General features: G+C 62.8%; 1 protein-coding gene across 1 annotated transcript; it reads right to left on the bottom strand.

Annotated features, from left to right (window-relative positions):
• Positions 1–1,442: 1,442 nt before the first annotated feature.
• On the bottom strand, positions 1,443–11,125 carry IHH (Indian hedgehog signaling molecule). The gene is made up of 3 exons (XM_058028271.1): positions 10,823–11,125; positions 5,078–5,339; positions 1,443–2,104 (listed from the first exon to the last, which is right to left on the bottom strand). Exons 1-3 carry the CDS (start codon positions 11,123–11,125, stop codon positions 1,443–1,445), a joined length of 1,227 nt encoding a protein of 408 aa, XP_057884254.1.
• Between the last annotated feature and the right edge of the window lie 223 nt (positions 11,126–11,348).

Raw genomic sequence — 11,348 nt, 5'->3', positions numbered from 1 at the left:
CAAAAACACACCTGCCATCCATTGGCCACACTCCCGCTCCCCCACTTCATCCTGGACAACAATCACCATCAAAGCTGTGCTTTAAAATAATCTTTAAATAATTTCTGCTTTTTGTTAAAAAAAAAAAAATCACCACCCCACCCCAACCAAACGATTTCCCACCCCCGCCCTGCCCTTCCATCTCACCCTGCACGCGCCCACACTGCCTCCCGTCTCTGGTACACACAAAGAGCAGATAAATAAATAGAGACGCGCGATGCTAAGGGGGACGTGGGTCACTGCCTGCCTCAGCCCCCTCCCCTCCACGGATGTGCAGCTGGGGGGGCTGAGGCTCTGGCTGCGGTTTGGAGTGGGGGAACTGTGGCTGCAGCTCTGGTGGGACTCTCCCCAGGTCCCAGAGTGGGTGAGCAGCAATGAATTACCCTGAGGGTTTGGGGTGCTGGGGGCTTGAGGAGGTCAGGCCAGCCAGGGTCTGAAGCTTGAGGAGTTTTTTAAGCTTTGGGGTGGGGAAAGCTTTCGGGCTGAGCCAGTTCAAGGCCATATGCTGGGGTGCTTTTCTCCTCTGCCTCTTTCTTCAGGCTCCAGCAGGCTGGGGTTGCAGCCCTGACTCTCCCCATCCCTGCTCTTACCAGTGTGTCTATTCCTGGCTGGCATTTGCACCCTTCTGCCTGTGTGTCTGCCTCCACAGCCCCCCTTGCCAGCCAGAGCACCCCACGCTGTCACAGCAGCCCCACAGGATGCCCAGCTGGGTGGCTCTGGTGCTGGCTTTGGGCAGAGCTCGGCACCTCACTCCCCAGTCTATCTCTCCAGTGGAACTTGTGTCACAAAGTCGGAGGTCTCATGCCAGAGCTGTGCCAGACCCCCCACCCCTGCTTGTTTTGGGTGCCCCTGCACTGGGCTAAGGACAAGGCACAGTCCCAGTCCCTGGGTCACCCTCCTTCCAGCTGCCACATCCCAGGGCTGGAAATAGCATTGCCTGCCTTCCCACCCAGGCTGCCTAGCAAAGGGCCTGGGCCCCTCTCCCAAAACTTCCCCACTGGGTGCAGGCAGGCTGGGAACCTCGGTGGAGCAGCCAGGGCTCTCTGCTCTCCCCCCTCCCACTCAGACTCCATCAGCTAATTCGGCACACGCACACACACATTGCACACACACACACATAGCAGCATGTGGATCCAGCCGGGGGCAGCCCCTGTCCCGGGGGAAACCCTTCATGCCTCCCTCCTGTCCCCAGGAACAGGGGTGAGGAGGGCGTGGTCAGCATGGAGGAGGCACACCATGGAGCTTCGGTGCCCCCCAGCCAGGAGGTGGCTGTACCCCAAGCAGGCAGGGCTGGAGGCAGCTCCCCACGGGCACCCAGCTTTGGGAGGGGGTGCTGGCCCCCCGTGAGTCACCCTGCAGCCACCACCTCCGCCAGCTGTGCTGGCCGGGGCTGCGGGGCACCCTCAGCTCTCCGCCTGGGATACCCCCAGTGGGTGGAAGCTGTCAGGGGGCAGGAGCAGCCTGCCCAGGCGGTAGAGCAGCCCTGAGTACCAGTGCACACCATCCCCCTGCTCCCCTGGCCACCCCAGCAGGCTGTGGTAGAGCCGGAGCGGCCAGAAGGCCAGCTGTGCCAGCTGCTGCTCCTGCACCAGAGCGAAGCACGAGGCCACCACGCCGTCCACCACCAGCGTCCCGTGGCGCGTCAGCGGGGCGTAGGCTCCCACGTCCCTGCGGTGCCGCACCCGCAGCACCTCAGCGGGCTGCAGGCTGCCCCCCCCGGCCGCCACCAGCACGAAGTGTCCCGGCCGCACGCGGCTGGCGAAGATGGGGCGGAAGCGGGCGGCGGGCGCCGAGGCGTTCTCCGCCACGAAGAGCAGGTGGGTGGGCGTCAGCACCAGGCGCCGCGGCGGCTCCTGGGTCTCGATGACGAGGAAGGTGGTGAGGGCACGGGGCTCCTTGTCCAGGAAAGCCAAGAAGTCACTGTAGGTGGGCCTGCCCGCCCCGTCCATCGCCAGCACTCGCTGGCCCGGGCGCAGTGCCCACAGAGGCGTCTGGGCACCGTCCTCCAGCGTCGCCAGGGCCCGCCCGGGAAAGCAGCCCCCCGTCTTGGCAGCGGCTGAGTGCTCTGCGCAGGGAGAGAGAGACACCAGGGTTACCCATCAGCCACACCCTCAGCACCACGTTTCCACTGGGCGCAGACACCTTCCCGGGTCTGCCCGGCTTTGCCCACCCACGCATCACCAATGTGAGCTCGTCCCCTGCACACCCCCGGCCACCAATGTCCCCATGGCACTTCATTCCCCAGCCACCACGTCACTTGAGGTGGCACCTGGGGACTCCAGCATGGTCCCAGGGCATTGAGCTTGCTGTACAGAGCCAAGCCCCAAAACAGGCAGGGCGAATGGGACACAACCACAGCCTGAAATGTGCAAAACACTGCCAGGGGGCACCTGAAGCTTGAAAAAGCAGAGGCAGGGCCCTGAGAGGACGGCAGGCTGAGGAGCAGAGTGCCCGGTCTCACCCTGCATACCCCCACATTATCCCTGTTCCCTGCAGAGCTGCTCCTGGGCACTGCTTGGGAGGATGCTGCGAGGAGCAGTGCAGGATGCAGCGCCCTTTCCCAACACTGCAGCGCCCTCCAGCCCCTGTGGCAGTCCTGCTCCCTTCTCCCAGCTGCTCACCCCTGCACCACTGATGCCAGCCAGCTCCTGCTTCTCTGGGCTGTAGGGAGAGGTCACAACCTGTGGCCATCATCGTGCAAAAGCTACCAGCCTCCTGCACAGGGCTTCCCTAGGGATTGCCACAGGGTAAAGGACCCAAACTCTCTGGGCTAGTCTCCTGGGATGGTGGCACAAGGCTCCTGGCCCTCCCCACATGAAGTGTCACCAGGGGCCCATTCTGGCACTTAGCAGGGGAATCCTGGCTTCCCAAGGAATGGTGGTTAGCTACACCAGCAGCAGTGTTCCCCCAAGTCCCAGCAACTCCCAAGTTAGTGTCTATATGATGTGTCCTCCCACCCTCTGCCAGTGACATCTCACCTCAGGGTCCTGCTCCTAGCTCTGCACAGCTCCATCCTTGAGCTCTAAGCCACCTCTCAGGGCCCTCTCCCAGCTCTCTCATCTAATCCCTGAATGTGCCCTCCCAGGTGGCACTGCCCCCATCACTCCCCAGGTTTGGGCAGAGCCAAATCCCAGCCCCCAAGCCCATGAAGAGAGGCATCCATCTCTGGGACAGAATCCTTTTATTGCTCCGAAGAGGTGCAGTGTCTGCCCTGTCCTTGCCCCGGAGGCCAGGTCCCAAATCCTGCACCCTGCATCCCCTGGCAGGCAGCAGAGCAGGAGGGTGAGAGGGGTGCCTGGCAGAAGTGGATGGCATAGGTGCTGGGCATGGAGGGCTCGGTGGGTGGAGGCAAGGACCCGAGGAGACACAATACATACAACAGGCCATGTGGCCATCCATACAAAAATAAAAGCCATTTACTAAGAGGCAGGAGCAGCCGGCTGCCCTCTGTACACAGTTCTGAGGGGATCAGGGTGTGTATCCCACAGCCTCCACCACACACTCTTGGGTTGCCCATGGCCTTGGGGAAAAATAGGGGTCACCCAGAGCCCTGAGGAGCTGCTGCAGAGTGAGGGTAATATAACCAGCTTCTAGAAGCCCTTCAGGGCCTCAGGGCCCCAGTCTGCTGCTTGGGTTAGGGCATCCCTCTTCAGTTGGTCCAAGGGGAGCATTCAAAAGCCTCTGTCTTTCTCCAGGGGCACAGCCCCACTCCTCTGGCCAGCCTCATAGCTGTGAGATCATGGTCGTTGCTTCGGAGCCTGGCCCCACTCCTGCTGCCAGCCCCACAGGGTGCCCGGGGGCACGGGAGTCCTGGTCCTCCGGCCACGTTTTGTCCCTCTTCTCCGGGGGTGCACGGCTCCCTCTGTGCGGCGCGGCGGCCCCGCTTCCATCGCCGGCCGGCCTGGTGCCCGTCCTGGCATCAGCACGGGGAGCGGGTCAGCGCGGGGGGCCGGGCTGCCGTCTGGGGCCGTCGAGCCGCTGGCTGCGGGCTAGGGCGGTAGGACAGGCACAGTGCCGTGGCAGCTGAGCCGAGCCCGGGGACGAGAGGCGCGGGGCGGCACAGGCACCCGGCACCGCCGCGCACGGTGTGCGGGCACGGCTGTGCGGGCACGGCCGTGCCAGGGCTCCGTGTGCGGGCACGGCCCTGCCGCTCGGGGTGCGGGTGCCGGCAGCCGCCGGGGCTCGCTCCGTGCCCGGGCCCGGGCAGAGCCTCCCCGTGTGCCGCAGCGCGGGCACGGCGCGGCCCCTCCCGGCGGCCGGAGCCGAGCGCGGGGCGCTGCTGCCCTCTGCAGCCGGCAGCCAGCGCGGAGCCCAGCCCGGGCACGGCTGCTCCTCACGGGGGGCGTGCAGCCCACGCAATCCCCTCCGCACCGCGGGCAGGGCCTGGGAGCACCTCCCGCCCCGTCCTCCACCCTGCCGCCCCCGCTGCAGCGCACCGCGCAGGAGGAAGCAAACACCAGCAGCGACGGCAGCAGCCCTGAAAGCACCACCCAGCTCTGCTCCCCTCTGCAGATGGTGCTGCGCAGCCAAGAGCCGAGCCCAGGGTACCCTGGCCTCTCCCTGTCTGGATGGCCCTGACCCCATCCCTGGCTAGGCAGGGATGGACAGATGCTGCTGTGACAGCAGGAGCTCAAAAGCAGCCAGCAGTGGAGAGGGACAGGGCTGGATGAGGTTGGGCATGGGCACTAAGGGACTGCAAGGGCAGAGGCAAGGGAGACAGGGGCGATGGACATACTGGGGGGTCAGGCCGGGGGAGAAAGGGATGTGGGGTGAGAAAAGGAAGAGGGTAGAGCGGGTGGGTCAAGATGTAGGTCTGTGGGAGCCAGATGGGGAATTTGCCCCATTGTACTGGCTGGCCACAGGTGTGTGACTCACTCCCCACCTGACTGTCTGCCCCAGATAGGGAAACCAGGATGCAAAAGCTGGCACCCCCTGCAGGAGCACCCCACCCAGCCAGCCAGGCTCCCCATGTTCCCCAGTATGCTGCAAGAGGGGATCTGGCCCCCAGCTCCGCTCACTGCCCCCAGCCCACACTTACCTGACTTGACAGAGCAGTGGATGTGTGCCTTGGACTCGTAGTAGACCCAGTCGAAGCCAGCCTCCACGGCCAGGCGAGCCAGCATGCCGTACTTGTTGCGGTCCCTGTCCGAGGTTGTGATGTCCACAGCCCGGCCCTCGTAATGCAGCGACTCTTCCGAGTGGTGCCCGTCCTCATCCCAGCCCTCGGTCACTCTCAGCTTCACCCCTGGCCACTGATTCATGACAGAGATGGCCAGCGAGTTCAGGCGGTCCTTGCAGCGCTGTGGGGCAGAGGGACAGAGTCAGTAAAAGCTTTCTGGAGGGAGGAACTGGCTGTCTGCTTGGCAGGCTGCATCCCACCGTGCCTCCATTAATCCTCCCTGGGCTTGTCCAGCACAGGAAGATCTGAGAACATGAGGGGCCTTGTCTACCCCACGCTCTCCAAACTCCCTGCAGAGCCTGACAGCCCACTGCTGGGCAGAGGAGAGTGCACCCAACAGGGCACCCTTCTCCTCCCTCTCTTCCCATCCCAGGCTCATTTGAGAGCCTGTTGGGCAACACAGCCTGGGCTGGGCTGAAACACCCTCTCTGCTCTGCTGCCCCGTGCTAACTGCACCCCAGCAGTTCCCATCTGACACGAGGAGGATACAGGAGCTTCAATCCTGCTGCTGCCTGGGAGGGGGTCCCAGGCACCCTAGGGCTGTCTCCAGGCACAAATTAAACAACCTGCCCTGTTCTGAACACAGCTCTGCTTGGTGTGGCTGCTCAAGTCTGTGTAACAAGGACACAACACTAGGCAGCCCCGTGGCATTAGCCAGCCTCTGCTCCTAGGGGAAGTGCCAAACCTGCCCAAGAGCTCTGTTGTGCTGGGACAGAAAGAAGGTGGAGTGAAGCCCCCTTCACCTCTCTGCAGCACTAGGGCTGAAAATCCTGGGCTGAGGAAGAGCAGCAGATCTTAAAGGCCCCAGACCTCGCGGCCACAGAGGTCACACATGCAAGTAGGTGCCCATGGCAGTCCTCCCCAGCAAGCAGAGGGATGCCAGCCCCAAATGCCTGTTTCACAGTCCTCCCAGCCTTACCCTGCCCTGCCCCACATCCCCCAGCCACAGATGAAGGTCGGGGAGAGATCAAAACTCTTCGTGCTTGACTTGCAGAAGTACAGCCCCAGCTTCTGGTCCCTTGCTAAAGGGATGGAGGAGAGATAGAAAAGGTGTAGGAAAAGGAATATGGGAGGTTCTACAGAAAACCAGGTGAATGGACTAGGGCTGTGCAGCCCAGAAAGGAGATTCTGTGAGGTCCTGAAGAATCATAGAATTGAGTTGGAAGGGACCCATAGGATCAAACTCCTGGCCCTGCACAGCACACCCTGAGAATCACACCAAGTGAAACTGTATAAAACTTAAGGCAATTTAAAAGACACAAGCTGAGACTGGGGTGTTTTTACACTGGCTCCAAAGGCTGAGGTTCACACATACAGATACAGCTGGTTCTGAGGCAGCCAGCTGGATCAGGAGTCCCATTGTCACCACCCAGTGCTTGCTGGGTGGGAGAGCTCTGCCTCCAGGGCTCCTCTCACTGCCATTCCCCAGGAAACAAGGTGCCCCATAAAATCAGGGCAGAGGACAGAGCATTCATGGTCAGGCACAAAGCCAGTCCTGGGAAGCATTAAATGAAATGACTGGACAGCAGCTTAAAACACAGCCACGGCTGGGGACGTTTCTGCATGATGCCCAGCTCAGAACTGGAGCTCCCCACCATAGCATGCCTTGGGTCTTGAGACAGTTACAGCAAGCATGAGCCAGGGCTTTAAAACCTGATGCTGGCTACATCCTCAGGCTCAGAAATGCCCCAACACAGGGGTTGCTGAAAATGTATGTCCTCACCCTGTCCCCAAGCACCTGCTCCCGTCCCAGGAAGGTGGGCGCTGCTGCTCCTGAGGAACCCTGCTCTCCCTTGGCAGGGTCCAGGCCCAGGGAAGGGCAGTGCCAGGCAGGCCTTTGCCCCACATGAGGCCTGCCGTCATCCCACAGCTCTCTGGGCGTGGGGAGATAAGCCAGGAAGGTGCTGGACAAACAGTTTGCTAGGTGAGGGGAGGAGGAATAGGGAGGAGAGTGACTTTTGTCCCCGTCCAGCACCACCGTGGTGCCACTTGGCACATGTGACAAGCTGTTCCCAAGGTCCCTGGCCCCACTGGGACCCCGCAAAAAGGGAATTCAGCACTGGAAATGAGGAGGGAATCCCCGGAGCCACCCTGCATCCCCCAGCCATCACTCCAGGCATTCCCTTGGCACTACCCTGCCAGCACCCCTCTCTGGGCACCCCTCCGGCCCTCTCTGCCATGTTTTCTGTCCTCCAGGGGCACCCTGCGCGCACAAAAACAACGAGACTGTGCCAGCCTTTCCCCCAGGCAGGGACAGCGTCAGGAGCGCCCTGTCCCCGCTCTGCCGGTGCCATCGGTGGCCAGCAGGTGTCAGAGCGCGGAGGGGACCGGCGGGGACCGCGGGGAGCGGGGACCGATGGACGGGAACCGGGCAGGCACAGGCGGGGCGGCGAGGAAGCGGGTACCAACGGGGGGAATGGAGAGCAGGGCACCAGCGGACCAGGAACAACCATGGATCGGCGGGGAAGAAGCAATTATGAGGAGGAAACAGGGATGAGGGAAAATAATCAGGGAGCAAGGAGTGACAGGCAGGGCTGAGCAGGTGGGGATGGGCAGGGAGCAGGCACAGGCGGCAGAGAGAAGACAACAAAAGACAGGGATGGACAGGGATGGACAGCGGTGGGTAAGGAGCAGGCAGCAGTGCTCAGGGAGCACACACGAGCTGCAGGGAGTAGGTAGGGATGGGCAGTGCCTGCCCAGGGGCTCTGCTGCCTGTACGAACAGGTAGGCAGGGACCAGAACATTCATAAACATGGGCTGTCCACGGGCTCTGTGTTTGATGGTGATGGCAGGGAGGGCACAGCTCGTCCCTGTAGCGGTGCAGACGACCAGGCACCCCCAGCTCACATGGTGGCTCTGCTGTCCCATGCACCTCATGGTGAAGATCATGGGGATGTTGGGCTGGGCTGAGCAAAGAAGTTCTACCCACCTTCTGCCCAACCTCTGCATCTCCCTTTTTGTGTCCCAGGGATGGGACAATGCCCTGTGGGGCAAGCCAAACTGCTTTAGGGAAGGCAGCAGGACAGAGCTCCAAGATGGGGGGCAGTCAGCAGGGACCCCAGGGTCATCTCAGGGGAGGTATGAAAGACACTCAGGTGTGAACACAGTCTCAGCAGAGGTGTTGTGAATGGAGTGTGCTTGGCCACAGCTACCCCCACTCCCAGAGCCTGGCCAGGAGAAGAGGGGTCTTACTAGCATCTCCTCCTGAAGGGAGGTTCCCCTCAAAGGAAGCCAAAAGTCCTACCCCAAGGTCTTCATGAGAGATTCCTCACCACTGCAAGGATGGTCTCCATGGTCAGTTGGACATCCCTGCAAGGGATGGTGGTTGGGGTGGGGAGAGGCTGGGTTTGGGACTCCATGGGGGCAGGGGACCCACGGCATTCCTGGGCCAGGCTGCTGGGGAGAGGTGAGGCAGGCTTTGCCTCCAGCCTTATCTCAGCACCTCCGAGTGGGACCAGTGAGAGCAAACACACTGGAATTCTTGAGGAAGATGAAACGATAAAGGAAAGGCGGGCAGAGAGCAGCACTACCCACTCCTCTAAGCAGGCGACATCTTCCGGCTGCCTGGGACACCCAGACCCTTGGACTTGGGGAAAGAAAACAGGTTTGAAGTGAGTCAACAGCAGTAAAAGCCAGTGCTCTGGGGGAAGGGACAAGGAGTTGGGTCAATGGCCTTTCCCAACCCATAGCAACACAGGACTTGGTGCCAGAGCTAGAGTTCCCGTATCTGGGGGATCTCCCCCAGCCAGGGCCCACAGGAAAATCCCAGAGGGCTGTGGGATGGCAGCAAGTTACCAGAAATCATGCCACCTCCATAGCAAGAGGAACAATTCCTTGCAGAGCTGCCCAAAGCACTGTGGTACCCATCTGTGCATGGATGTGTGGTGGTCAGGGTCCCTACTGGAGTAAGAACCCTCATTTGTGCAGCCCAGGATGACCAAGATGCTTCTGGGTGCTCTGCCAACAAGGCAGTGGTACAGCATGAAATGTTAGGCTGGCACACGGAGACCTCCCTCTCCCAGGTGTGCTGAGGGGCACTGGCTGGGTTACAGAAGGTGGAGGGAGCACTCTCAGGAGAAAACACAGCAAGAAGCATTCTCCTGCCTGCAATGATGTCATCCACTTCCCCGATGTATGGACCAGAGGAGCTCACTGCTTCCTCAAATATCCCTGAGGCTGTTCCCCAGGGGAGGCAGGTTACAGCCCAGCCCCAGGGCTCCAGGCACCAGCAACCACAACCTGTGCAACTCCCCAAGCTTGCTGCCTTGCAGGGAATCCCGCTCCCTCTGCTACAGTCCCCAGCCTGAAAACCAACCTGGACTATGGTCCCTGACCTGAGGAACCTGCTCTCAGGGCACACGGGGCTGCAGAGCTGTCAAGCCAGCACCCAAGAAGCTTCTCCTCCCAATGTTATGAACACCTTGGTCAGACACTATGGCCAGGGCCTTGCTCAGTGCCCACCATCACAGTCCCTCACGTTCACCCACCTGCCAGCCCCTGACCGGGGGTGCAGTGGGCAGAAGGGCAGCCCAGCTCCCCTCTGCTTCCCCCAGGAGCTCGTTCAGGCTGTGACCCTGCTGAGGCTGGTAGCCAGGTTTCTTAGCAAGGCCGTGCGGCTCCTTATCTGCATTCCTGAAACCCTCAGGCATTCTCCTGGCAATATTAAAACACAGAGTAACCTTCGTCCAGCATCACCCCCCCTCCTCTGCTGTCGTCTGTGTCGTCCACCCCCCCATCCTTCCTGCCAGCCCTGGGTACTTGGGAGCTGACTGCAACAAGGCATTGGCAGTAACAGGTTGTCCCCAGCCCTGAGCACAGCAAGCAGCTCCCCCTGAGCACCCTGCACCATCCCACACGAGACATGCAGGAAGGGGAGCACTGAGGGTTTCAGTGTCAGAGTGGGGACAAGGTCAGCAAGGGCACTCCTGGACACAGCAGCACACGAGGCTCTGGTCTGTCCCCGGGATCCGAAGGCAGGCTGCCTGCCCTGCCAGTGGGGAGGCAGGGTAGAGGGGCAGGATGGCTGCATGGGCCGCGGTGCTGCCTGACCAGGGAACAGCGCAGCACAGCCCTGCCGGATCGAGGGGATGTGGGAGGATGCTGCCGGATCGGGGGCAGTCTGACACAGCTCAGGGGCACAGCTGCCAGCTTGGAGTGCAGGGTTATGCCAGCCTGGGGACCAGTGGGACGAGAGTTGAGGGGCAGCAACGCAGGGTGCTGCCAGCTCGGGAGTCACAAGGGCATTCCTCGGGGTGCAGCAAGCCACGGGTGCCACAGGCTCCGAGGAGCAGCGGGGCAGGGTGCTGGCACCTCGGGGGACAAGGTGCTGCCGGTTCCGGGAGCAGGGTGCTGCCGTCCCAAGGCGCAGCGTGCTGTCCGTCGCGCACAGCGCAGCCGAAGGGACAGAGCGCCCGACGAAGGGAGATGCACTCTCCGCACGCCGGCAGCCCGAAGCCGGCACCGGGATGCCCGGGGCAGGACGGGGAAGCCGCAGCGCGGGGCCCACACGGTCCCCGGAGAGCGGGTGGCGGGGCGCTCTGAGGCGGCCCCGGTGCCCGCAGATGCCCGGCGCGGGGGTAGAACCGGGCGGCAGCGGTGCCGTACCTGGGTCATGAGCCGGTCGGCGCCAGTGTTCTCCTCGTCCTTGAAGATGATGTCGGGGTTGTAGTTGGGCGTCAGCTCCTTGAAGCGCTCCGAGTTACGCGCGATCTTGCCCTCGTAGCGGCCGCTCGCCCCCAGCGTCTTCTCGGGGACGTTGGGGCTGAACTGCTTGTAGGCGAGCGGGATGAGCTTGCGGGGCGGGCGGCGGCGGCTGCCCACCACCCTGCCCGGCCCGCAGCCGCGCACGGCCGGCGCCAGCAGCAGCGCGCACCCGCTCAGCAGCAGCAGCAGCCGCGCCGGCTTCATGGCGCGCCCGGCGGCCCCGGGGCGGCCCGGGGCACCGCTGGCTCCGGGTCCCACTAAGCTCGGCCGCCGCTCCCGCCGCCCGGCCCGGGGCTCCCCATGCGGCGCGCAGCCGGCGGGCAGGTGCCGGTGCCGGCGGCGGCGGCGGGGCGCGGCGGCTGCCCGGCGCGGGTGCGCTCCGGCTGCCCGGTGCGGCGAGCTGGCGTCGGCCCGCTCTGAGCTGCCG

This window comes from Melospiza georgiana, chromosome 7, assembly GCF_028018845.1.
Source record: "Melospiza georgiana isolate bMelGeo1 chromosome 7, bMelGeo1.pri, whole genome shotgun sequence".
Lineage (NCBI taxonomy): Eukaryota > Metazoa > Chordata > Aves > Passeriformes > Passerellidae > Melospiza > Melospiza georgiana.
This window is presented reverse-complemented; position numbering and strand designations above follow the sequence as displayed.

Excerpts from the sequence above, each read along its gene's own strand:
- IHH (XM_058028271.1), bottom strand. The coding sequence starts at position 11,125 with ATGAAGCCGGCGCGGCTGCTGCTGCTGCTGAGCGGGTGCGCGCTGCTG. Across the intron at positions 5,340-10,822 it reads CCGACCGGCTCATGACCCAG|CGCTGCAAGGACCGCCTGAA; the intron begins GTACGGCACCGC and ends TCTGCCCCACAG. Across the intron at positions 2,105-5,077 it reads CCACTGCTCTGTCAAGTCAG|AGCACTCAGCCGCTGCCAAG; the intron begins GTAAGTGTGGGC and ends CTCCCTGCGCAG.